At 32.7% G+C, this 26,617-nt stretch overlaps 1 protein-coding gene across 4 annotated transcripts in view; it reads right to left on the bottom strand.

The window, feature by feature from the left end:
* FSTL5 (follistatin like 5) overlaps positions 1–26,617 on the bottom strand; it is a 718,252-nt gene that overhangs the window by 73,695 nt on the left and 617,940 nt on the right. For all 4 annotated transcript variants that reach the window (XM_008519642.2, XM_008519644.2, XM_008519643.2 and 1 more), the window contains one exon: positions 10,758–10,907. In XM_008519642.2, coding sequence (XP_008517864.2) covers positions 10,758–10,907 — 150 coding nt within the window. The remainder of the gene's footprint in view (positions 1–10,757; positions 10,908–26,617) is intronic.

Here is a 26,617-nt window from a genome sequence, read left to right as displayed (position 1 = left end):
GAACTCACTGTCTCAGTGAGGCCGGCGTGACCACACTTTTTAATACTGTAATCAGCCTCTCCTTGTGAAAGTCCCCTCAGCCTTAGCTTCCAAATCCCACCTGGCCTTGCTGTACCGTTAACTTTTCCAATAGCCCTTACCCCCTTACATATTATAGAATTTATATTTTTAGTATTCTTCTTTATCATTGTCGCCATTCAATGGATTCTAGACTCCAAAAGGGCAGGTTTTTGTGTTGGTTTAGGTCAATGATATAACCTAGGCATTTAGAAGAATACCTTGTAAATAGTAGTACTCAAGATATAATTAATTAACCTCTAAATCTACCTAATTGGGAAAAGAAAATTGCAAAATTGAACAACATGAAAAACTTATTATTAACATCATCATTATTTTATCTAACAAAAACAATTATACCCTTCACTAGATTTATTATGAATACAGTATTTTCCTAAATATTTTACAAATAAAAATTTTTATATAAATTTTTGTTGAGATACGTGCTATTTTATCTCTTTTGTACAGATAAAAGTCCACAGGAGACTAAGAGTACTGCTGTCATCCTCTCCTTATTGTCAAACTGCCACTTTCCTCTCAAGATGCCCTCGTGTCCGCTGTGTGTTACATCATCATCCAACACACAGATAAATTCTGACCTCCAATATTGGTTCACATATTAAATATTTATAAAATGTAATGTAACTGCTTTTTTAAGATAAATGAAATATAACGACATCCTAGGATTCCCTTCGCGCACTAGTCACCTTTCACTTCCCTTGTGCTGCATACACTCCACTTTGGAGACCACTGGCGTGCATATTATGTTATTTCTGCAGCCATCAACCATTTATCAGAAAAACCTTATAAGTTAAAAGACAATGTTTAAGAATATGTGATTGAGAAAAAGCATTGCATATAAGCTCATCTTTCACCTCGAAATTAACCCACATAGAAGACTCAATGATTACTTAGTATAAATTTGCATTTGACTACCATTATTATTTTGCCAGAAAGATTGTTCAAACTTTGCCTTGAGAAGCCTATGGAAATAAAATTTATTTGTAGCAGGTGATTTGAACCTCAACCATAATATAACAAAGGGGATCAGTTCTGATTTATTGAATGATTCTGTAAGACTTTGTTTAAATAAAAGTTTCTGATTCTATAGGTTGGAAATTACTCTCCCAAATCACAAACATTACTATTTTGGGCACACAGTAGCCTTTGCTTGGCCTGGTGATATTCAGATAATTAAGCTACAATACTTCTTCCAATGATTTATTGATTTATAAAACATTTTAAGAAATATCTTTCAAATAACTCATTTTGTTATTGCAACTAATTAATAGCAGTTATCTATGTATTCAGGTCGTAGAATCCATATTTTTTAATTTCCCATGGGTACCATTTTCCGAGTGTTACTAACTTCTTATCAGATTCTTTTGTAAAAATATGTTTAAAATATACTACATAATGCAACAATAAAAGATTTTTTTTTTAAAGATTGGCACCTGAGCTAACAACTGTTGCCAATCTTCTTTTTTGTTCCTGCTTTTTTCGCCCCAAATCCCCTCACTACATAGTTGTATATTTTAGTTGTGGATCCTTCTAGTTGTGCCATGTGGGATGTCGCCTCAGCATGGCCAAATGAGCGATACCTTGTCTGCGCCAAGGATCCTAACCCTGGGCCGCCAAAGAAGAGGACACGGACTTAACCACTCAGCCATGGGGCTGGCCCCCAAAACATTTTCATTTATTGTAGTTTTATAAAGAGGTTAATAAAATACTTTTTCTTTAATACTTAAGACATTGTTTAAGGATATAACTTACTTATATTATGAGGGTTTTCTTTGCTGATCTGTAAACTTTCTCTTATAATCCCAACATACCTAGTTTTATACAAATTCATCAATATTTCTTGAGAAGTTGAAACAAATACAAAAAATTTAAATTCCTGCTACACTGGTCATGGACCAGCTGTATCAGCTTCTATAAAAATGCCTTATTTTGTAAAAATGAAATACTGATAATAGTAACAAAAATACACAGAGCTGGGGGTTTAGTCTTGACACGAAGGAACAGTGAAGCTCAGCCTGTTTATCAGTCTGACAAGGAGAGTGCCAGCTGGCTAATTAAGTGAACCTAATTTAAACTAATGATGTCGATTCTCAAGATAATGTGCTAATGGCTGGAGGAGAGGGCTGATGACACTTAAGAATACTCCCGAGGTGTTACAATAAGCCACTTCTGCATCCAAGCAGAATCTGATTTTGCTCCACAGAAGACAAAATGAGGTCAGTTGTTTACTAGCTAATCTTTTGTACAGCAAAACATCACGTGCATGCCATTCTTCTAAAAACTTTAATAGTAAGAAAAGCAATAACCATTTGACGTTTAAAGCAACACCAAGCTTGTAGATTCCATTAAAAAATTGTGACCTTTTACTTTTTAAGCTGCAGATAGACATGATATTGATGCATTCACTGAAAACAAATATACCCTAATGGTAATAATTTATCACAGGGTTTGTAAAATCTTATGTTGTCAAGAAGATATTTGTTATTTTACTAATAAAATGTAATAATGTTGTTCAAATTTTTAAAATGTTTACTCCTAAAATACACATTTAATACCAATCCATACAATCAAACACTAGCAACAGGAAAAGTCGGAAAAGTGACTTCCTTGATAAGCTCAGTAGAAAACACTAGGGATATAATTTAATTGGATTGAAAAAGAAAGCTTAAAAGAATAAATTTAAATAAGTATAGTGTTCTTTCTTTTTTTTCTTTTTTTTTTTTCAAGAAGAAAGCATTTTGATTTTGGAATTCCCTGTTCCATTTCTATATCCACCCTATAGAAAATTCTGTAGTATTTTCTATCATGTTTGGGAGATAAGCAAATTTTGATTATAATTAATACTATTAGTTGACTCTGTATTATATACTCAGGTTACAAAGAAATATATGAGCAGAGTTACAGCAAACAGTCAGGAAGTATAATTTCATTTGGATACAAAAAAGACTGACTTCGAATCTGGCCTCAGTAGAAAAAGTTGTCAAATTGAGAAAGGCTGCTTTACTTTTTACAAAATTAACTTTGCACTTTGCAGTTGACTTTAAGAGTGTTCTCTGCCTGTGGATATAAATAAAGTTTTAAATCACAAATAAAGTTTTTTTAAATTTAGCTTTTATGAGTAGCTAGACATATTCTTTCTTTAAATAGTTTTATAACAATTTATTTGGATTATTAACTTAAAAACAGAGGGTTCAATATCTAAGTCTATAAAATCTAACTTTTACATTTTGTTTTTAAATAGAAAAACCATTGAGATGAAGCATTTTAAGTATAAAAATACAGTCATTAAGATATTCATAATTTACCTTTAAGCACATACTTTTGAGGATTAAAATTCACATGCTCTAAGGTAAAGTTAAGATGAATATAAGGATGTGTTTTTTCACCCAGCAGGTAGTAGTCTTAAGGAAATCAATATCTAAAGAGGTTCACAGACTGAAACCATATATGGTTGCAAAAAAGAGAACTTAGACAAATTCAAAGATAAAAAATTTTATTTTTTGTGTGTGTGAGGAAGATTGGTCCTGAGCTAACATCCATTGCCAATCTTCCTCTTTTTGCTTGAGGAAGATTGTCACTGAGCTAATATCTGTGCCAATCTTCCTTTATTTTATGTGGGATGCCACCACAGCTTGACTTGGCTAGCGGTGTTAGGTCCATGGGCCTCAGATCCGGATCTGCCAACCCCAGGCCACAGAAGCAGAGCACATGAATCTAACCCCTATGCCAGTGAGCCAGCCCCCAAATTTTAATTTTTTTAAAGAGAATCTTATGTGGTATAGATCTAAAATTTTAGGTTGATATTTAGAGTCAACCATAGGCCTCAAGAAGTAGTGACCCTATCAGAACAAATATTAGACTGAACGTATCCAGCACGGAAATTTTCATTTTTATAAACTAAGAAGATCTCTAAATTTCTGTAGAACAGATTGATGCAGAAGGCCCAAAGCAAGAGAATGCTACTTCACTCTCTTTCTACCCAGTGAGGTATCCAGTTGCCCTTATAATTCAAATTTTTCTCCTTTTATTGACAGAAGGGTAATATTCAACTCCATCGTATACCTCTCCAGACCTCTATGAGCAACCCCATGACACAATACTGCCTCTACCTTTTTATTCCAAGGATGAAGTTCCCACATTTTTCCTACAACAGGGATGTATCTGCTATGTAATTTTTGGTTCCAACAATGGAAGGCATCTACAGACAGTAAGGAAATAAGGCTGTTAAATGGTCCTGTGGGACAAAATGCATCAAGAGAAGGTTAAAATTTTTCTTTGATAGTAGAAAGTCTGAGAATATACAGAGACTATACCCAGTGAAGGTTTTTGTAGTTGATAGTGCCATGGAGTCAATTCTGATTCCTAGTGACTCCGTGTACAGCAGAGCAGAACCCTGCCCACTCTTTTTACACCATCCTCTTACCTTCCAGAGCTATATTAGACAATGCTCTGCTGCTGTTCATAGGGTTTCCATGGCCAATTTTCCACAAGTGGATGGCCAGGTTTCTTCCTAGTCTGTAAGCTCTGAAGAAACCTGTTCACCATGGGTGACCCTGCTGGTATTTTAAATACCAGTGGCATAGCTTTCAGCATCACAGCAACACGAAGCCACCACAGTATGACAACCAACAGGTGGGTGGTCCAGACCAGGAAACAAACCCAGGCCATGATAGAAGCACTGAATCTTAATCACTAGACCACCAGGGCTGGTTTTGAGAGCAGGTGGAGGGAGTAAAATAGGAAGTCAATCACCAAGTCAATGAAGAGACATTTTTAAATTACTAGACCTTATCAAATTGCCTGCTAAAATGTTACTTTAAAATTTGGTAGACCTTTCACCCCTAACCCAATTTGGGGCAGAATATTTTTGTTTGAATACTCTTAAATCAGTTCATTTAATTATTCATAAAAGTATTCCTTTTTAATTCCTTCTTGGGTTATACATTATTAACTTACATTTTCCCTTTAATTTGTTCTTTCCCACTATGTTTTCAAAATTTACTACCATGACTTTTTCCTTAATATTTTCGTAGTTCCTTTTACTCTCTGCTAGATTGTGGGTATATCTTCTTTTATTCAATTCTAATAGTGTTAATCGTGACTTTTGTCGTTGTTCTTTGTCAAAATTCCCAAAGAGTTTCCTTTTAATTAGTTTTTTTGAATAAATCAATTTTTATGTTTTATACATTAATTCCACTGCATCTTTTGATCCGAACCTGCAGATCTGGGCCACTGAAATGGAGCACACCAAACTTAACCACTAGGCCATGGGCCGGCCCGCCACTGTATCTTTTTACATCTATCTTTATACTTTCCTTTTTTTGTTTATATTATTCTGATTTTCTTCACCTAAATTCTAAAATTCTCCGTTTAAATGTTTTATTTTCAGTCTATTATTTATTTTTTTAATTAAGGTAGCAAAATTCCCTCAAAATACAGCCTTACTTGGATTCAACATTTTTAATTATGATTATCAATATTATTTGATATTGATCTTTTTAAATTTACTTTGGTGCTGTTGATAGCTTAAGATTGTGTCAGAGAATCAGTATGAAATAATTTTGTTAGTGTTACTTAAGACTCAAGTTATAACCTAGCATGTGGTCATTTTCACTAAATGTTTTATTTAGTGAATGCTATGGTCTGAATATTTGTGTCCCACCAGGATTCAAATGATGAAAGCCTAACCCCTAAATGGTGATTAGGTCATAAGGATGGAGCCCTCATGAATGGGATTAGTCCTTTAACAAAAAAGACACCAGAGAGATGCCTAGCCCCTTCTACACAGTGAGATGGCACCAACTATGAAAAGGAAGAGGACCTTCGCCATAAGATCACCATACCGGTACCTTGATCTTGGACTTCCAGACTCAGAACTCTGAGAAACAGATTTCTGTTGTTTATGAGCTACGCAGTCTGTTGTATTTAGTTATAGCAGCCCAAATGGACTAAGATAGTGAAATGTTTAGTGATAATGTATAGTTAAGCATTGCTGGATGCAAAGGTCCATACACATATCTGTTAGTTCAAACATAATAATAATGTTGTTCAATTCACATATAATATTAATTTTGTCTGTTGATTTATCAGTTATAGAACTATCAAATACTTCTCACTTGGACCACACGTCAATCTCTTCTAGTAGTTTGGCAATAATCACTTTCTAGAATTGTCAGCAACCATATGTTTTTATTCTCACGTTTTCTTAGTAAACTTTTTTTATCATTATCAAATAACTTGCTTTAGTTTAGTGTTTTGTGCCTGAAGTCCCTTTTAAAGTCTGATGTTATAGCTACACCAGCTTTTTGTATTGTTGTCCGTATATGCCTGCATTATCTATTACTGTCCTGAAATTTCAAATTTTATTTTTTCTTATCTTTTGGGTGTATCTCATAATCTGCATGTGGCTAGATTTTCATTATTCAGTCCAACAATTCTCTTTTCATCTTTCAGTTAGATACACTAGTCCATTCTCAGTTATTGCAATTATGAACATATTTGACTTTATTCTATCACTTTGTTTAATTTTTTTATTTGTCCCGGTTTTTCCACTCTTATTGTTTTGTCTCTCTTCTTATTTCTCCACTATATTTATCTGTAAGTTGTTCATTGATTTTATTTTTTCATAGACAAACAATATTTCAAAACATAGATTCTTGAAATATTAATTAATATACTTAACATATGCACAGATAATCATTATTATTTCCAGCCCCAAATAACACAAGAAATTTAAAAATATTTCAAATCAAATCATCCCTTTTCCTGCTCACATATTGTTGTACAATATTTAAACACTTTTACTGTTATTTTTGTCCTATGCTTTTACTCTTCTAAAAATTACAATCTTAAACTCAGAGAATATCCTTATTATTATCAATAGTTAACATTTTAATAGATCATATGCTTACCAATTTACTTGCTTACTTTCACATCAAATTTACTGCTCAGTTACTTTTCCTTATTCCTGAAGCAAACAGTTTTCAGTTTCAGTTCTGTTTTGATTTCTGTTGGTGATCAAGTGTATGTTTTTGTGTGTCTGACACAATAAATAAATTATGCTCTGGTTTTAGAATTATTTTTTCACTGACCATATAACATTAGAATATATTTTATTTCCAATTATTCCTTTAATAATATTATTTCACCTTATTTGGTGGCCATTATCACTTTTGAGAAAATTGCTACTGTTCTCATAGTAATTTATCTGCCATTTTAAGATCTACCTTTTGCCTTCACATTTGGTTGTGTCACGCTAATATATTTAGGTAATAACTTTTTTTTCCCATTTGAGTTTCACTGCCTTTTCTAAATCTGAGAGTTTACTATATTTTATTTTATAAATTGTAAAATAAGGAATAATATATACTGTATATATTTTATATATTCTATATAATATATATTATATATTATTCTAATATTTTATTATATTTTATACATTTTAATATAATATATTAAATTAATATATTTTGTATATTTTTAATATATATTAATATTTTAATATATTGTTATAATATATAGTATATATTATATATATTCTATATAATATATAGAATATATAGTAAATATATTATTATATATAATATAGTATATATACTATTCTAATATCTAGTATATACTATACTAATATATATTCTAATATATACTATATATTCTAGATACTATATATTCTAATATATAATGCATACTATATATTATTCTTTATTATATTATTGGAAATTATCACTCATTTGACCTAAATATTAACTTTCTCCTTTTCCTTCTATTATCTCCTTCTGGAATCTCCTTCTAGAATTTATCTTTTCTACTGTGAATGAATAAAAAATGTCTGACATTTAAATACAATCATTTCTCATTATTAGCAGTAGCTGCTCTATAAAGTCACCACAAACACTGAATTTCTGAATACTGAAGCATTATTCCTACGGGAAATATATAGTTAGGTTCCCATGAGCCTCTGGTCACAAGATTTTCATGAACTCATCAACACATAACCTTGTTTCATGTATGTTTCTGTTCAAAGACAGTTTAAAACATATTTTTCATTGACAACATTGAACTCATAGCCAAACAGCACTACAGTTCATGCCTGAATGGAGCTTCTTCTTATGCTCATCACAGCCTCTTGCATAAGCATTTCAACACTATGTTTGGGGACCATTTTAAACAGCAAAATTGCCAAGAAAAGCACAGAAATGCAAAAAAGATGGCACTAAATAGACCATGAAAAGAACTCTTGTTTAGATCATGAAAGCTGAAACAAGAAGGCAGGGCCCCTCCATTGTTCAGTCTTAGCTGGGAACATGCATGTTGGGTGATAGATTTTTCTTCTCCCTGAGCCTGTCCCTGAATCATCGCAAAAGGCCCACGAGTATTGATTTGTGGTTCTAAATAAATTTGAGAGTAGAGGACTTTTCAAATACAGAATCAACAATGAGAATCAACCATAATCGATTTCTCTGAAGCACAAAAAGTAAGAATAACACTAACAACAGCTACAAGCAAACAAAATGATCTCACAATTATAACATAGACTCCAAGTAGCCAGATCACACATAGCGAATACTGTATATTTCCATTTATGTAATATTCAAAATCAGGCAATATCTATTCATGGGGCTATAAATCTACAGAATGACTACCTTTGGCTAGGTAATGATTAGAAGGAGGAATAAAACACAATTATTATTATTTTAATAACAAGATCATAAGGAGAACCCATTCAGACTGAGGCCCAATTTTCTGACCTAAAAAAGTGTGAGACTTAGATTCTCATCTGAAAAATTCCACAATCATGATTATATCATAATATGATGTTTAATATTTTAACATTGCATAATGTCTTTTACATCCTCCTGGTATTTCATGCTAATTATAGGCATTTTGAAAAATAATATAATTTATGTGATTTTTACCATTCTATGAACATTTCATTATCAATATTTTCTGTTAATTTTAAACTGTACATCATTGTCTAAAGATGGAAGTTATATGAATAATAAGTGATATTAGCTTTTCTCACCTTTGAACATCTAGTAGGTAATACATATGCAGTCAGTATCGTATACTAGTTTGAAAATTGAATTTAAAGACTAGCTTGATTATTCCTGAAACATACTTCGAATTTTAACCTACTGGCTAAAGAGTCATGATAATACCAGACTGAATGCCTATAATTTGTTGGCCTATGTTGCAGCTGAAATCAAAATAAAATCAACCTGGTCAAAAATCCAGCAGTCTCAAAGCCAGAAGAATAAGAAGTGAAATATACAGAAAAACCTACTCTCACATTAGATATTGGACCATTAGATTGGATATACAGGAGAACTGTGTAACCTTGGAGGCATTAGAGTTTACTAATAAAACATTTATTCATGCTTTTACTCATGATTGTACAGTTCATTCTCATATTAGAAATTGGAACATCAGACTATTTATCCACTGTAAATTTGTAACCCTAGAGATACTAGAGCTTTCTAATAGAAAGACTTTTCATTATTTTATTTGTGATACCAAACACATCTCATAATAGGCAATCAATAAATGTATACAGGATGAATGGATGGATGGATAAATGGATGGATGGATAGACGGATTATTGGATGAATTCATGTAAAGCTGTTAAGGACCCTTAGAACAAGAAGTCCTAACTTTGAACATCTTAGCACTTTTTGTGGTTCTATTCAGGAATCAATATCAGAGGGACTAACAGCTACTTCAATATTCAATTTCAAGCCAATATTGATGCCAAAAAAAACCTCTGTAAATATAAGGAATGGTTAGATTCCAGTGTCTCTCGGAAATTTTTATTGTAAACCAGGATATAGCACTTCTATATGCCAAGCTCTGCTATAAATGCTTTATATACATTAATTAATCTAATCCTTAATATAACTTTTTGAGATATGTACAGTTATTACTCCTATTTAACAGATTATTCATATCTCATAAAGCTATTGTAAGTTTGTTTCCTCTGAGCTGAGAAGCAATAGATCATAATAGTCAAGGACCCAGATCCTGGAACCAGACTGCCTAGATGCAAATCCTACACTGCTGCTTGGTTATTGCGCAACTGAATTCAAGAAGATTGTCCACGTTGGGCAGTCTTGAAAAGAGCAGGGAATGAAACATTTGGTGGCTCAAACCAGAATGGCTTTTCATAACCATGACCGTGGCAATGTTTGTTAGAGATCTTTTTCTGTCATTGACCTATATGCATGCTAGTTGTCTACCACTATTGTGAAACCTACTGAGTTACTATTACCTAGTAAAGCCTACTATTGTCTCAGCCTTTGTTAAGATTCAAATGTGAAGGACATAATACTGTTTCTGGAATGATAACTAAGAATACCTTAATTAGCTTCTGACTGGGGCTCTCCTTGTCCTAGACAGAATAAGCAACTCTGAGGACGATTTTTGTGGAATTAGTCATGTTAGTATTATGATGTGTTCATGGAATCCAATTTCTAAAAACAAGAGATATTTGAATTTCTTCTTTAATTCATTATGCTCAAGGAGCAGAAGAAGAGAGTTTGCAGAAAATGCATATATTTTCAGTTATCCAAGTAGTGAAACAAGTTATCAATGACATTCAAATGGCAGTGCACAAGTTACCTGGTAAAGACTGTTATATTAAATGTTTTTTTAAAATAACTTTCAAAAGTAGGAATCATTCATACCTGAACCACTTTCTGGGACTGCACATCAACAATAAGGACTCTGTCCAAAGTTGGCTGCGCAGCATATATGAACTTGTCTTTGACGTTAACAGCTGAGGCCCACACACACCTCTGAACTTCATCTCCTTCAGCTTTGGGACAGACTTCATCCTATAATTTAGAAAGTAGAAAATAAAATGAATACCTTAAATTATAACATCGTATGGCAGCTTATGGGTAAAATTAATGTTTGATGCTTAATTACTTTCAGCATCAAAAGTTAAATATATACGTATATACAAAAAGAGAGAGTTACATCAAATAAAATGCATATCGTGCATATTTAAGCTTAGTAAGTGTGTATGGAAATCAATGTGAATGATCACCTTTTAAAATAAACTTCCAGTCCTTAATTACTTATTTCTAGTATGATATAGTCCTTTCACTTATTGCCACGTGTTCATAACTCAGTAACTTCAGAAATATATTATAAATCCAATGTTTCCTCCCAAATCTCCCAATCTCAGGCTTCTTTACCAGATATTAAATGTAACAGTAAAGTATATTGAGAGCTTCTCAAAACATCAGTGGTTGCCCACATCATACACCCATGGTCTTTTCAAAAGCTACCGAATTCACTGCAAATGATAGGAGTCTTCTAATTTGTGGAGAATCAGAAGCTTAGAAAACTTATAATAAGGTAGTTATTTGTAATAGTTATTTTATTTTTCAAATTGGTATCAAGATCAAATTGTACAAAATCCTTTAATGTGTGCGAGCCTTTTTATTCTGCTCCTTTACCCTAGAACTGCCTTCTGGTGGAATATTGTACAGTTTGTGCTAGATGGCCATAAATGAGGCGAAAAACACCTTCTATGTCCTCCTTTCCTGCATTTTGTCAGTAAATGAATGTTGAAGGGATACATAAGCCTTTGTGCTTAGTGCCGGCAGACACATCACAAGTAGGAGAAATGTCATTTAGTTCATTATTTGTGTTTCAGGTTTTTCTTTTATTCACTGGTCTATGGTTTTATAATTCTCTCAATTATCTTATAGTTGGAAAAACCACTAAGAAGAAAGATGTTTTGAACTGTACATAAAATATGGGTGTAATGATAAATACTTATTATATAATGATAATGATATAACAATAAGCACTGATTCCCGTGGTTCACTAGTTTTATGATTTAGGTCTGATCTTGATTATTGATGTCTAATTTATCAAGGTGTATACTCCAGTTAGTAGCTCTTAAGCTAAATTAGAATATTCTTTTCTCTAATTCAAATGAAAACATTTTTTTCAGCAGAGATTCCATTCAGCACCTGTATTTAAAAATCATGAAACAAAATCAACAAAGCTTTTATCATCAACACCACTAAGCATCTATTTTATCTTAGATAATACTGACAGCAGATAAACCACATATGGCATTTAGTCATTAAAATGAATACCACAATGGAACACTTCTCAGGCAGCACAACCATAATAGGTGGTTTTCTTGTTTGCATAAAATTTGGAAAATAAGGTAAAAACCAGAGGTCTTCGGAATGAGCAGCTCAGTCTGCGGTCTGCTGGTTTTGTTTTCCAAACTTCCAATATGATTCAGGAAGGACCTGGAGTGTCTACTAATTTGTTTTTCCAAATAATTTTATTAGGATTACAATGGTTTATAATATTGTGTAATTTGGGGTTTACATTATTGTTTATCAATTCCTGAGTAGCCTTCACCGTGTTCACCCCCAGGAGTCTAATTTTTATCCATCACCATACATATGTGCCCCTTTATCCCTTTTGCCCACCCTCCCAATCCCCTTCCCCTCTGGTAACCAATAATCTGTTCTTTTTATCCACTTATGTGTTATCTTCCACATATGAGTGAAATCATGCAGTATTGGTATGATGTTAAGAGTGTCTACTAATTTTTAAGATCGAGTCCAGAAGTTGCCAGGTTTAACCAGGAACGTTTAACAGTAGTGTTCTCCTCTGAACAGCACAGGTTCTTCCAGGCTTCCAGGACATAAGCGAAAAAAAACGAAATCTAAACATCCAGTGTATGCTTCTGGTAGTTCTAGAGGTATGAAATCAACTCATAGAATGTACATAATCATTCTAAGATGGCCAGCAGTGGGGTCATCCTGAGTAATGTCCACAGCATCCTTAAGCAGGCAACACACACTTGAGGGCAGAAATCTGTCTTCTGCACACACCCAGAACAGAGTTCAGGATTGTACTTTCATTCATCAATTCGCTGAAACATTGTTTTCTATGTCAAATGTTTTTCTTCAGAAGTATACTGAATATCTCTGACAAGAATATATTTTGTGAGAATCAAACACCCTATAAAATATGTACTTGAGAGGTATGAAGAGGTTGGAAATAGTGGGACCTAAGGTTGATGAAAGGCTCTGAATATAGGGAAATTGGTTACAAATTCTTCGCTGTTGTGTAAAAGCTATCAACAAACCCTGCCAAGATAAGAGAAAGTGTGAGTGACCTGCCACAGAACTGTCAGCCAAGCAACTGCTGAGCCGGGAGAATTTCCACCCCTTTGTTTGCTACAAAACTATTCAACAGTAAAATAAACAGCTCTGCTGGGAATTATTTCCCGTTTGCATGCTGTCCCCATAAGATGTCCCTGAGCAGACTCACAATCATTTTTACAAAGCCATTAAAAGTTTCTGACAATCACCCTGAATTTTCTTTGCTTCACTTTATGCTATTATTTCTGATTATAGTCTATTAGGTCCCATTTTAGAATAGCAGTCTTATTTTATCCAGGTTACATAGATTAATATTCATTTCTGTAGATAGGAATTGGAGAGGAATGTTATTCACATGCATTAGGCATTTAATGGGATAAAAGAGAAGGTAAAAAATACCAGACATGCAAAATAAGATTAAGATAATACATACTGATGAGGAAAATTGTCGGGAATCACATCAAAGAGTATCATTAAGTCATTTTTTATAGAAATGTATACTAGTATTTAGAGTAAAATAAATTAATAAGATATAAATAATGAGGACGTCTCAATAAAAAAGACAGCCCTAGTTCATAATTAGATGATACGTATTTCCTATTTACTTATATATTTCCTGTGTATGTGTTATCCTCCTCCAAAATTTTAAAGGAATACAAGATATATTACTGGTGATGATGGAAGTTTTGATTTAGCAATTAAAATAGTGTTGAGGATACCTGATTTTCTAAACATAAGTAAGTCAAATAGATGGATATATACACTCATCTTCTAAGGAAGTTGGTCATTTTTATCTATTGTACTGATTAGTTATTAAAAATACTTTGCCCCCGGCCAGCCCCATGATGTAGTGGTTAGGTTCAGTGTGCTCCACTTTCGGGGCCTGGGTTCGTGGGTTCAGATCCTGGCCACAGACAGACACCACTTGTCAGTCATGCTGTGGCAGCAACACAGATATAAAATAGAGGAAGATTGACACCGATGTTAGCTCATGGTGAATCTTCCTCTGGAAAAAAAAATACTTTGCCCTCAAATATTCAAATTTCCATCTCTCCTTCCTCTTCTTCTTCATAATCCCCCCTTTAGCACATCTTCAGTCATTCATGATGAGGATGTTGTTTGTCGCAAGCACCTCCATTTTCCTTGCACCCAAATCAATAAGTTTCTGTCATTATTCCCTCCTCTCATCCTTCTCTCTAATCATAGATTTGTCCACTATCTTCTGCCTTCAGAAAGACCTGCTCTACATTTAATTTACAACTTTAATTATGTCTCCAAGTATTCAAACATACACATTACCTTGTAATTTAAGAAGCAAACAATAAAACAACATTAATTGACTACATCTACTTTTCCTCCCAATCATCCACCTAATTCTCTTTCAGACTTTGAACATGCTGTCTAGAACTTTACTTCCATTTCCTGACCTTTCACTCAAAATTGTTGATACTTCAAACTGGCTTTCATGATCCTATTTTTTCCAAGAGACATGTCTTGGAAAGTCATCAGCCACCTCAGAATTTCCAATCATTTGTCTTCAGTTCTAGTTGGGAAAAAATTTTTAAGCACTTACTATGTGAAAGATATTGTGCAAAGCTATGTTTGGAAATAAACACATGAATATGAGAGAATGCTTGCTCTCAAGTTGCTTATAATTTCTGCTGTATTTGACTGTTTCAGACACTTGATTCTTTGGGAAATGTTCTTTCATTCTTGCAAGGCAAGGATTCGCAAACAACGACCCCAAGCCAAATTCATCCCACTGACTATTTTGACATGTGGCCCAGGAACTAAGAACGTTTTTTGCATTTTCTTAATGGTTGAAAAAACGTCAAAAGAAGAATACCATTTCATGACATGTAAACATTATATGGATCCAAATTTACATATGTAAAGCTTTATTGAAAATAGCCATTCATTTAAATGTTGTCTATGATTGTTTTAATGCTATAATGGCAGACAAAGACCATATGGAGTGCAAACCCAAAGATATTTACTATCTGGACTTTTCCAAATAAAATGTTGCTGATCCCTGCTCTAGGATATATCCCTATCTTAGTTATAATTTTAATCCTATTGGTTAAATTCTGTCTATAGTGGCTTCTTTATCTTCTGTTCCCTAATCTTGACTTCAGGAAAGCTAAGCCTCAGACTTTGGTTTTCTGCTCTATTTATTTTATCTTAAATTCCTCTGAGAGCACATTCATTCTTCTTGTCTTATTATTATCACGGTTAGAGGACACTCAGAGATTAATCTCTGGCTTTGTCATTCACCAGGCATTCCTCTTTTCAGAAAAACTGTTGAATGAGAAATTTCAAATAGAAACATAGGGGTCAGTCTGGTGGCATAGTGGTTAAGTTCGCACACTCGGCTTCGGTGGCCTGGGGTTTGCGAGCCCAGATCCCAGGCATAGACCTACAGACCACTCATCAAGCCTAATTGTGGCGGCCTCCTACATCCAAAATAGAGGAAGATTGGCACAGGTGTTAGCTCAGGGCCAATCTTCCTTATCAAAAAAATAAAATGAAATTAAAAAAGACATAATAGAGAAAAATAAGTATACTATATTAAAGGAAGTATTAAAGGTGATTTGAAAATCAATTAGAAAATAAATTTTAAAACAGTTAAATACAAGTGCATATACATGAACACATATAGGTAGATAGGATAGGTAGATACTAGATGGATACAGACACGGATGATATAGATAGACAGATGTTATCTAACTAGGGATAGATAAGAAGGTTTGGTTCTGTTAGGGAAGTTTAAAAAACTAAGTAGTTCTGTAAAATAACAGAAGAATTATTGGGTAGTAAAATAACAAAGAGTAAAATTGACATTAATAATCCTGCATAATCCTATATATAGAACTGAAATATTATTGATATGTAAAATAGTCTATCTTTTAAAAAAAGTCTAAAGTAAAACAATAATCTAAAATACATCAGGCCTAGGAGCATAAGAAACAAAAGCACTGAAAAGGTAGGCTAATTAAACACTAATAGGTTACGGTTCTCTAAGATATATAGAAAAGTAAATATCTGATCTGCAAAATTTGGATTACAAGTGCATTATGTAATGTACATAGCTGTGAATGAAAACAAACTGGCATTAGTACTAGAAAGAAGGCAGAAATGAGTGTGTAACAGATAAGGTGACCTCAGATGAATACACTCTCAATTTGGGCACTGAATTAGGCAGCATGGTGGAGTCACTCTGGGGTGGTTTATATGCACTCCTAGATAGGTGCTGAACTGCTGGAAATGTATATTGAGTCAAAGGAGGAAAGAGAGGGTTTGATGTTTTGATAAATACGTAAATGTAAGCATTTAAGGTTGAAAATTTATAGACATTTTATACACTTGTTTCTCTCACTGATCTAGTTAATAAATTGGTTTTAGTAGTTCTGCATTGTTGAACTTTTCTGCTTTTCTACCAATCAGGTTTTTAAGACTGGCAGGAGAGTTCCCCCACCCCGGCAGTAATTAAGAATTGGCAGGAATCAAAGAGGGCTTTTGCAAAAAGAAACAAAAAAGAAATTTAAAAGTATCTCACTCAAAATGTGCAAGTATAATCTTCATTGTTCTCCAACAAAGGGCCTGTCCTCCAGCTAGAATGTTCTCATCAAAATTTCATAAAAAAACAATTATTTTCCACAGCTACTGAAGAGCACACTACACATTTTATAAATCAAAATATTTTCAATCTTTTGGCAGCCATATTTCCAACACCTACATGAGTCACCCCTAATTACCATGGGTCTTACTGATTTTCTTCTTGTTTGTTTTCTTCTTGTTTTATATTTTGTGCCACATAGTTTGCCATTTAATCACATACTATCATTCTCAATTAAAATGTTAGCCTTTGCTATTCCTATATTTCTACATTTTTCAAAAATAATGGTGAAGGGTACAATATTTTCTCAGTAAATACATGTTTAAATACCATTTATCATAGCAAAAAAATTCAAGAAGTGTATATTTCTCAATCTTGATGTTAAACACTATGTCATATCACCCAGAATCATTGGGAAACTGAATTTTAGAGCAGCATTATTGAAAATATGGTTTGTGGACAGCTGTCAGTTGGCATATCATTTGTTACCAAGCTGAGAATAGTATAGAAATTGAAAATAACCATTTAGAATCTTTTTTAGAAATTTGACATTGCCATAATAGCCATGTATATGATCAGTGGATCTATCTCTCTGAACAGGATTTAGACCAGTTTGGGTGTTGTCAAACTTACCTGGAGGGTTTCATGGGGTGGAAACTACCTACTGGTTCCAATAATAGACTGAGCAAGAACCAAAGTGATTCTTTCCACAAATAGTTTAAGAAGTACTGATTTCTAACTTTATTTTCTTTTCTAGCACTCTCTCTCTCTCTCTTTAAATAGTTTTTTAATTCAAAACTGTCACAATCTGCGTCTATTGAGATAAATAAAAAGTGAATAATGGAACCCTTGAAAAAAAGTGTTGACTTCATCAAATGTAATAGAATGCAAATAATTGTTCTCAATGAGGATTTGTTCAGTTTATCACGAATCAAGGCAAATGAAACAAAGATTCTCTTGTACTGGATTAGAATGTTTAGGCTAGGATTCCCAGGATACTTTTTACAGCCATGTGAAAATATATATAGTCAAGGTTGAACTATTTGTGAATACACTAGATATAATGTATCCTTTTAATCTTGCTTTGTAATTTTTTTTTTAAAAAAAAGACCTTACAATAATGTATTAAATGATTTAATATCAATGGCTATCTCCCTTATTGGACTATTTTCCTAAAAATGGCAATGAGGTTAAGGTATTTTCATCAATTTATAATTGAGATCACGGCATATAACCCAAGCAGTACAACTGCTTTTTCCTATAATTAGACATATTCTATTTATCTGATTCTATTTGCCATTTCATTTATTAGAATGTCATACACAGTCTAGCTCATATTACTCAGAGCATAGGTAGGCATGGCAATTTAGGGACTAATTTGCCTTAACTTGGTCTGTCTTAGAAAACTGTTATATAGCAGGATTTTGATTCTAGGATATCAAACATACAAAGATCATATTACAGAAATTTCATCCTTTCTTTTAACATAAGAAGAATGTATTTATGTCTTTCAGTGTTACAATAAAAGTGGAGCTGGTGACATTACACTGTCATAAACTGAGGACCGGTTTCTCTTTAAAGACACATATTAGCGAGGTTAAGATAACACGTTTTGAGGTCAACCAGACTTAAATGTAATGTCCAGCTTTACTCTCATATTTGCTGTGTGAATATTCCTTTTAGCCTTATTTACCTCACTGGTATGATAATATTACCTATCATCTAAGATTGCTATATGAGTTAAATGAAATTACATGTGAAAGTGTCAAGTGATCGACATATATTACCTGTTATTTTCATATAGGAAATTTTCTATGGGCCACATTTCATGAAAACTATAACAGTCTATACATACATTTTTTTTTTCAAATTTCCAAAGTGTTTTGGAGAGAAGATCACTACAGATATTTAAGAATTTCAGAAAGTTACTTTAAGTATGGAATGATTATTGCATATGCAGTCAGTACAATTATTTATTTTTCCCTTTATCACTTGGCAATTCTGTGACATTGAGCCAATCACTTGCCTTTTCTCAGTTCCTCATTTTGAAGCTAAGGGGATTAAATTAGGATTTTGTCAATTGTTTTCATAAAAAAAATTTCAAAGCCATCTGAATTACTTCCACTCTCCTTAAATGAAGAATGTTTTACCAGTTTATAAAAATACTGTATTAGGTAAGAATACCTAATTAAAAAACAAATCTTCAGTGTTAAATTTGTTAAATTTTAAATGCCTACAGAACACAAGAGAAAAAAATCTAGACATTTTGTAAATGCAGGACTGGATGGCTTGTGTCTTGGCTCTCCTGGTTCTTGTAATTGAGCTGGAATCCTGGCTAGGGGTTGGTCCAGGTGCCTGTGGGCACTGAGAATCCCAGAGGCAGGGACTTTTGTCTGTTGGGAAAGGCATACATTTGAATAATGGGGAGACCAAATTAAATACCAAGACCAAAGGTTTCAAGTTTGGTCAAAGAACTAGTAAACAGAGCTTGGCAAAAATTTGAATTGAAAGCTAACATTAATCACTAAAGGACTTAGACAATTATGGTGGATATCAGGAAATGTAAATTATATAGACCCACAAGGCTCACGGTGGATCAATTTGATTAAATGTTAGTACGGATAGTTGGAATTAAATACTTAGTTGTATTTAATTGTTCCTCAAAGTAGTGACGATTTGATTTGTATAGGACCAATGACACTCCTTCCTAACTTTGTTTTACGAAGTACAGCTGTAAGTTGGTTAGCTGGGGTGAGGGAGGACAAGATTAAAAACAAATTTTTTACCAGATAACACGTGAAGTTAACTGACTACCAAAGTTCAAATAAAATAAAGCTGGGCTGTAGCTTTGCAACTTTCTTTAAAATGATGAAAAATTAATTATAATCATGACAATACTGTGAACACCAATGAATGTCATGGGAAGATGGGGCTTACTTCTTTTAAAAATGTTGTATACTCTAGGTTCTTTAAGTAGCAGTAGAGAATACTTGCTCAAATGGTCCTTTCTGACTATTGACTAATAGACACTTATGATAAAAAAGATCAATAAAACATTTGTTTAAATGCCCAAAGTGTATATATCCTCCTGTACAGTTTTCCTGACAGCTGGCTATCTAGCCTGATTCTTAAACTTTGGAAAGAGGGAGACTTCTTTTGCATAAGATATTCCTTTCAATTTTGGCTATTGATCTTAAATCTGCTTCTTTACAGCTTCTAATCATTCCATGTGCTTCTTTCTTTTGAAGCAATATATTCCATTCCAAATTTTACACGAAAGTCCTTCAAACCTTTTAAAACATGGTCCCCAAAATTGAACTTCAAATTTTTTTACCTGAGTCCTATCTTGTGAAATCCATTTCATCTGCCTGCCTGATTATTCATTTCATAGGTATTATTTATTTCAAAGTCTATATTTGCTTTAGAAATATGATCAGAACAGAGAGAAATGATATCTGTCAAAATGAAAATTGCTTGGTTTTAAAAGACATTTTAAATGAATCTATTTGTATTAATTTACCTTGAGGTTTTAACATTTTTATATTTAAATGGAGTAAATTATTTCTTATTGTTACAAGTCCATAGGATAAACAGGAAACAAAGTTAAACTTCTAAGGAAAAGGGTCAATTTGAATGAGACAGAATATTAGAAATTATATAAGTTCCCCTTCCTTTCTTTAAATGTTCATCTCTTTTTTTAGTTTTGATAATGCACATTTTACAGATTTCTCTTTTGGGGGACATTAGTTGAGGAGCAAGGCAAACTTTATTGATTAACTTTCTAAGTATGAACGTGTAATCTCTCCTTGTAAATAGCTTACTGTCTTATAACTACCTAAAAAAAAGTTGGCATAAAAGTATAAATTGAGTTAATTTTACAATTATTGCATTATCTACATTTGGTTCAATACACTCTAATGTCATTTTCTGAATGAACATTTTTTAATTGAACTTTTTTTGTAGCACATAATCTCACGATGCAGACGGTGACACCTCATGTTGATCAAGTTCTTCCATCTTCCCATATTGTCCAGCACAGAAGTGCCTTATGTGGAAGACAGGTTTAACAGATTATGCAAGACTGTTACTGACTGAAAGAAATTATTTTGAAGTGTGATAGATTTATCTTCAAAAATTATAAAGCTGTTTATAATTATATACATTTCTATTTTTAAACTTTATTGTAATTTACACAAAAAGTTGCTCCACATAGGAATGTCGACAATGAGTACCATTACACTTTACCTTTTATGTCAACATTCTTTAAAAATTATTTTGGCATGTTGATATTATTTACTGTTAATTATTATTGCGAATGACATTACATTCTATTTCTTACCGCTATGTAGTGAAAGAATATTAGCCAAATAATTTATACATATGCATTTTTCTATGTTTGTATCAATTAAATAAAAACCATGAAAAGAGATTGATTTTTAAATCAGATTTCATAAACTTTCAGAAATAAATGTTACACTAAAAGAATAATTTAGATCTGCACCTATCTACTTGAAAGGCAGGGAGATACAGACCAAAGGCATGTTTTCTTTATCTTTTCTCTTTAAAACAACATATTTATTATATTGCTGACAGAATTACTTTTGTCTTGTCTCTTTTCTACTGATAAATTAGCTAGCGGTTCTGCCACACTATCCAGTTCAGAAAAATTCTTGAGTAATAGCACGAAAACAATATTGAGTGAGAATTCACCCAAACTGACTCTGTGACTTAGTTCAATGCAAATTCTTTAAAATGCCTACAGATTATATAATCAGATATGTTATTATTTTATTCCATCTTTAAGTTTTCCAAATAACTTCAAAACTGAGCTATCAGATATAAATTTTTGTGAAATCATTTTAGTAAATATCTTTATGTTTAAAGTTACACTTTAAAGAGTTACTATTTTTTAATGAACGTCATGCTAGTATGTAGATTTTTTAAATATACTAAACTCATTTTCTTCTGCTCTCATCATACGGAATACATTTTTTTTCCTTAAAATAGAGGTGAGATAGGACTGACTGTTTCTGTCTTTCTCAGGATGGAAGAAAGAACACTTAAGAGAGTCAGTAAATAGTTCCAGTTTCTGAAACACACACTTTGGTGGTGATTTCAGGCAACTTAGTGATGCTGCCAGTAGTTATCCCACTCCATTGTATGTCATATTACATTTCTTTAAAGCTGCAGAGATGAGATTTAAAATGGGATGGAACAATTGCCTTGTTGTTTGGCAAGTCCTAGATGAACTTTAGGTTTTGCCATTAATTTGCTAAACAATCCATATTGTGTCTTCTAAAAATGATTTAATAAAATTTTGTCAGTAAATTGCTAAATTAGAAACAAAAGGAGTTTTCATGGGCAATAAATTAGCAGGTAAGTAAGAGATGAAAAATAATTTTGAGGCTAAAGTTTTGTTTTCCTTCTCATTCTTATTATATAGTTGTATCTTAAATTTCCAAGTAGAAATATATAAAATCATTATACAATAAAGTATATGGAGAAGTGCAAACTTGTCATGTTAAACTTTCAGCAATGATATTCTTAATTTTTAGCAATTTAAATATTTAATAAATAAAGGTGAAGGCATTAACTTACTATATTGTTTTCCTTCCTGATTCACCTCTCAAATTATTCAAAGTGAGACTTATGACCTATCTGAAATATGAAAATAATGTTAAAGAAATGACTAGCCTTCAGTGTTAAATTGCAATTTTGACAACTGTTATTGTAATATAAAATGTCAACAATGAGAAATCAAGCAAGAGCTCAGAAAATTAAAGTTAAATAGAAATTTTAACAAATTTCAAGAAAAATAAGAATTAAAATTTAAACAAATAATTAAAATTATAAATCCAATCCACAGAATCATTAAAATAGTTACACAATTTTTATCATAATTAGAAAGAAGGTTAATTAGAATTTGTGTAAGCCAAATTATCATCTTTCATAGAGGGACGTCAATAGAAAATACCTAATATTGATAATTCATGAAATACCACTACAAGAAATTATTTTAAGTGATTAAATGTAATTGATTGTAGGAAGTGAGACTGGGAATAGTGAGGCATGAAGTAAGAAACTACTACTTTTTATCTAAGCTTTTTTGCATTATCTTATTTTTACCATGCAAATCTGTTACCATGAAAAAAGAAATAGGTAATTTTTGTGTGAATAAAACTAAATCTTAAACTGGAAACTGTAGTTTAAGATCCATATGAGACAGATTTACATGATTTTGTAAATCTCACGTAAAAAGGTTTCACATTTAAAGACATTTGTATGAATAATTTCTTATAAGTTAAATTCTTCAATTTTACCCTTAAGATGTTTCTATCGAAAAATCCAAATTGTAGTAAACAGGTTTCTTTTGAAAGTGAATAGAATGTACTTATATGTGTATAATGAGTCCTTATTACTCATATAAAAATGTTTAAAATGATGGCACTAGATTGTCTGAGACACATACATTATTCTGGTCACATTTATCCAAATAGCTTGACTGGCTCTTATTAATAATCTCTTGAAGAATATTTAAAATGCTATCATAGATAAAATTACTTGACCCAATTAATATGCTATACAACTCCACTAAGATGCTGTTGCACAATTCACATGCTTCCCACTGTTGCTCCCCCAATGTAAGGCTTACGTAAAGTCTAATAGAAGGAAAATTTTAACACAGTGTGATTTTTAATGAAAGATTAGAAGGCCTCTTTAAGTGTAGGATTTCAAAGACTAATTTCATAAATTTACTTCTTGTAAAATCTACAGAGTAATCTTCTAAGGAATAGTTAGAGGTAGTTTACATTGCTCTCTTTGGGAAGCTCTTTGCAGGATATCATTGTAACCACAAAGGAATGAACACTTAAATTTTTATCATTCTATACCTCTTTGTAAGTTAATCCATGTTTGAATAGAGATCCACCATGAAAAGAATAAGTGGGGAAACATTTCGATTATCACTGAATTCAAAAGGTTGCTCAGTGGCTTCTTGGGAAAATGAATTGTCAGCATCATACAAAGTGGCTGGTGTTTTAATAAGCATTTTTGTGGACTGAGTTTGGAAAAGTAATAACTGAATTAGAAACAGAATGAAATGCTGAAAAGGGAAATCTGGAGGTATTACTAAGGGAATCGATGAATGTCCTGAAGGCTGCAGAGCTTGAGGTGAGCAGAACACCAGCAAAGAAAGAAACCTGCACTGTTGTGCTCCCCATTCCTAATCTCACTTTCAATTTCTTCATACCTAATTATTCTGGACGCTATGGACAACCTGTTCCTGGGTACAAAGTCTAATAGACTACTAGCAGTATTTCTTCATAAAGGTAATTTACATATGCGGAAATCCCAAACCTAGACAACAGAGAATTGAGAGGCAGTTCTTATCAGACTTCCTGTAGAAAGTATGTTCTTCTGCAGCTCAGGATTATTTAAATTGGAATTAAAACCAAGAATAGAACATTCAATTCCCAAAATATAAGACTCATGGATGATAAGATGTGAGTGATTTTCTTTTAAGCTCTTCTAATACCCATGAAAAAATAAGTAACACCACAGTATGTATGTAGAACAGTACCTAGGTCTATGATAAGCAAACACAAGAGTAATTGAACTAAAAAGTACTAAATATTGGGGCCAGCCCCGTGGCGTAGCAGTTAAGTTCAAGCCCTCTGCTTCACTGACCCAGGGTTTGCAGGTTCAGATCCCAGGTGAGGATTTACACCACCTGTCAAGCCAGGCTGTGGCAGGTGTCCTACATATAAAATAGAGGAAGATGGGCACAGATTTTAGCTAAGGGCCAATCTTCCTCAAAAAAAAAAAAAGTATTAAAGATTAAAAGAGTGGTAGATAAAGGTGACACAATCGTTGAAAACCAGAAGAGTGAAAAAGTTGGTAATCTTGGAAAAGGCTGTCATCCTTGAGCCTGTAATTTAAACATTTTGCCAAACCTATTTCAGTTTCAGTTCTGAATTCCCAAGTCTGGAGTAGAATTCTATTTGTTTGAAGTTCAATACTGTAGGTGACAAGATGAAATCATGTGTACAACTAGGATAAATATAGCAAGAATCCTATCTTGCAAGGCTACCTAACAAAGGAGCAAAAAAAGGAGATGAAAAGTATAGCTGAAGCATGTTGTATGAATCCCTACCAACTCACTGTTGAAAGCCGAGACCTGATGGAATCTGACATTGCACCAAAATTGAATTTTTATGTAGAGCAAGCAAAGAGCATCTTCTGAGAGTTTTGATGGAAGATTCTATATTCTAAATATTTCAGTTTTTATCTTAACTTTACTGACCAATGAGCTATATTGGGAGTTGCATTGCTACTCTTTTAATATCAACAGTGAATTTGAAAAATATTATATCCATGTGTAATTCTTTTTCATGGGAAAAAAAATTATTCCAAAGGACTCATTTCCAATACTCGCGTTCAAGAGATTTATCTTCTAAAATCCAGATGAACTAGCTTTTTTTTCTATTATAGAATTCCAAACTATCTTACACAGAGCATCCACACAGTACATTTTGACCATGTGATCTTGAATTAATAGACCCATGAGGTTATATTTACCCTGAAACATTCAATGATAAATTATTCTATGAAACATGTTTCAAAAACACATTAACAGAAGAACACTATTTTGTGAGAATTATAAATTGAGGAGAAATATTAAGGTGAGGAGGGAATTTTAAATATCATTAAACTTTGAGAATGTTTAAAAGAATGAACAGCGTAAGGCTCTAAGCAACAGAATTTTTATTACATTTATTTAACAAATTTTACTTAACTACCTGCCATGTGTAAGGCACTGTACTAAGCATGTCAGGAATACAAACACTAATTAAACAAGGTCCTTGAGCAAAAGAAAGAGTAAAGAGTGATGGTTAATTTTACATGTCATCTAAGCTATGGGGCCCAGTTGTTTTGTGAAGCTCTATCCTAAGTGTTGTTGTGAAGGTGCATGTGGAGGTGATTAAAGTTTATAATTAATTGACTTTAAGTAAAAGAGATCACCCTTGGTATGCAAGTGGGCCTTATCCAATCGGTTGAAAGCCTGGAGGTGTAAGAATGAAGCTTCCCAAAGAAGAAAAAATTCTCGCTGAAGACTTCAACAGAGAAATCTTGTTTGGGTTTCCAGTCTGCATACAGATTTCAGACTCAAGACTACAATAGCAAGTTGCACCTGAGTTTTCAGTCTGCTGACCCAAGCTGTGGATTTCGGAGTCAAGACTGCAACATCAACCCCTGACTGAATTTCCTGCTGGCCAACTTGCCCTACAGGTTTCAGACTTGTCACCTCACCCACCATCACCTGAGCCAATTCCTTAAAATAAAAACATAGAGATAGAGAGAAGCAGAAACAGATACAGATATAGATACAGATATTAATCCTCTTGGTTCTGTTTTCTGGAGAAAAATTTTCTCCTTGCATAGTACTCAACAATTTTCTCATAAAATTATTTTGTAATTAGGAATGTAAATCTAGTGGAATGTAGCATCAAATAGCTTACACATCTGAAATTGATATCTTTCTTGTGTTTAAACACAGAAAACAAAATAACTTCATACCAGAAATAATTATTTAGTTCAACATTTATTCTCAAAGCATAACACGATCAGTTTCTTTTTATTTCTACCACTGTATACTTGTCTATCATGAAAATGTCTATGTATACATATTCTAATTATTTAAGCTTATCTCACATTAAAGAATAAAAAAAACAGAGCAATGTGATCTACCCTAGTCTTTATTTCATATAAGTGTATTATAATAATT

The sequence above is a fragment of the Equus przewalskii genome, chromosome 2, assembly GCF_037783145.1.
Source record: "Equus przewalskii isolate Varuska chromosome 2, EquPr2, whole genome shotgun sequence".
Lineage (NCBI taxonomy): Eukaryota > Metazoa > Chordata > Mammalia > Perissodactyla > Equidae > Equus > Equus przewalskii.
This window is presented reverse-complemented; position numbering and strand designations above follow the sequence as displayed.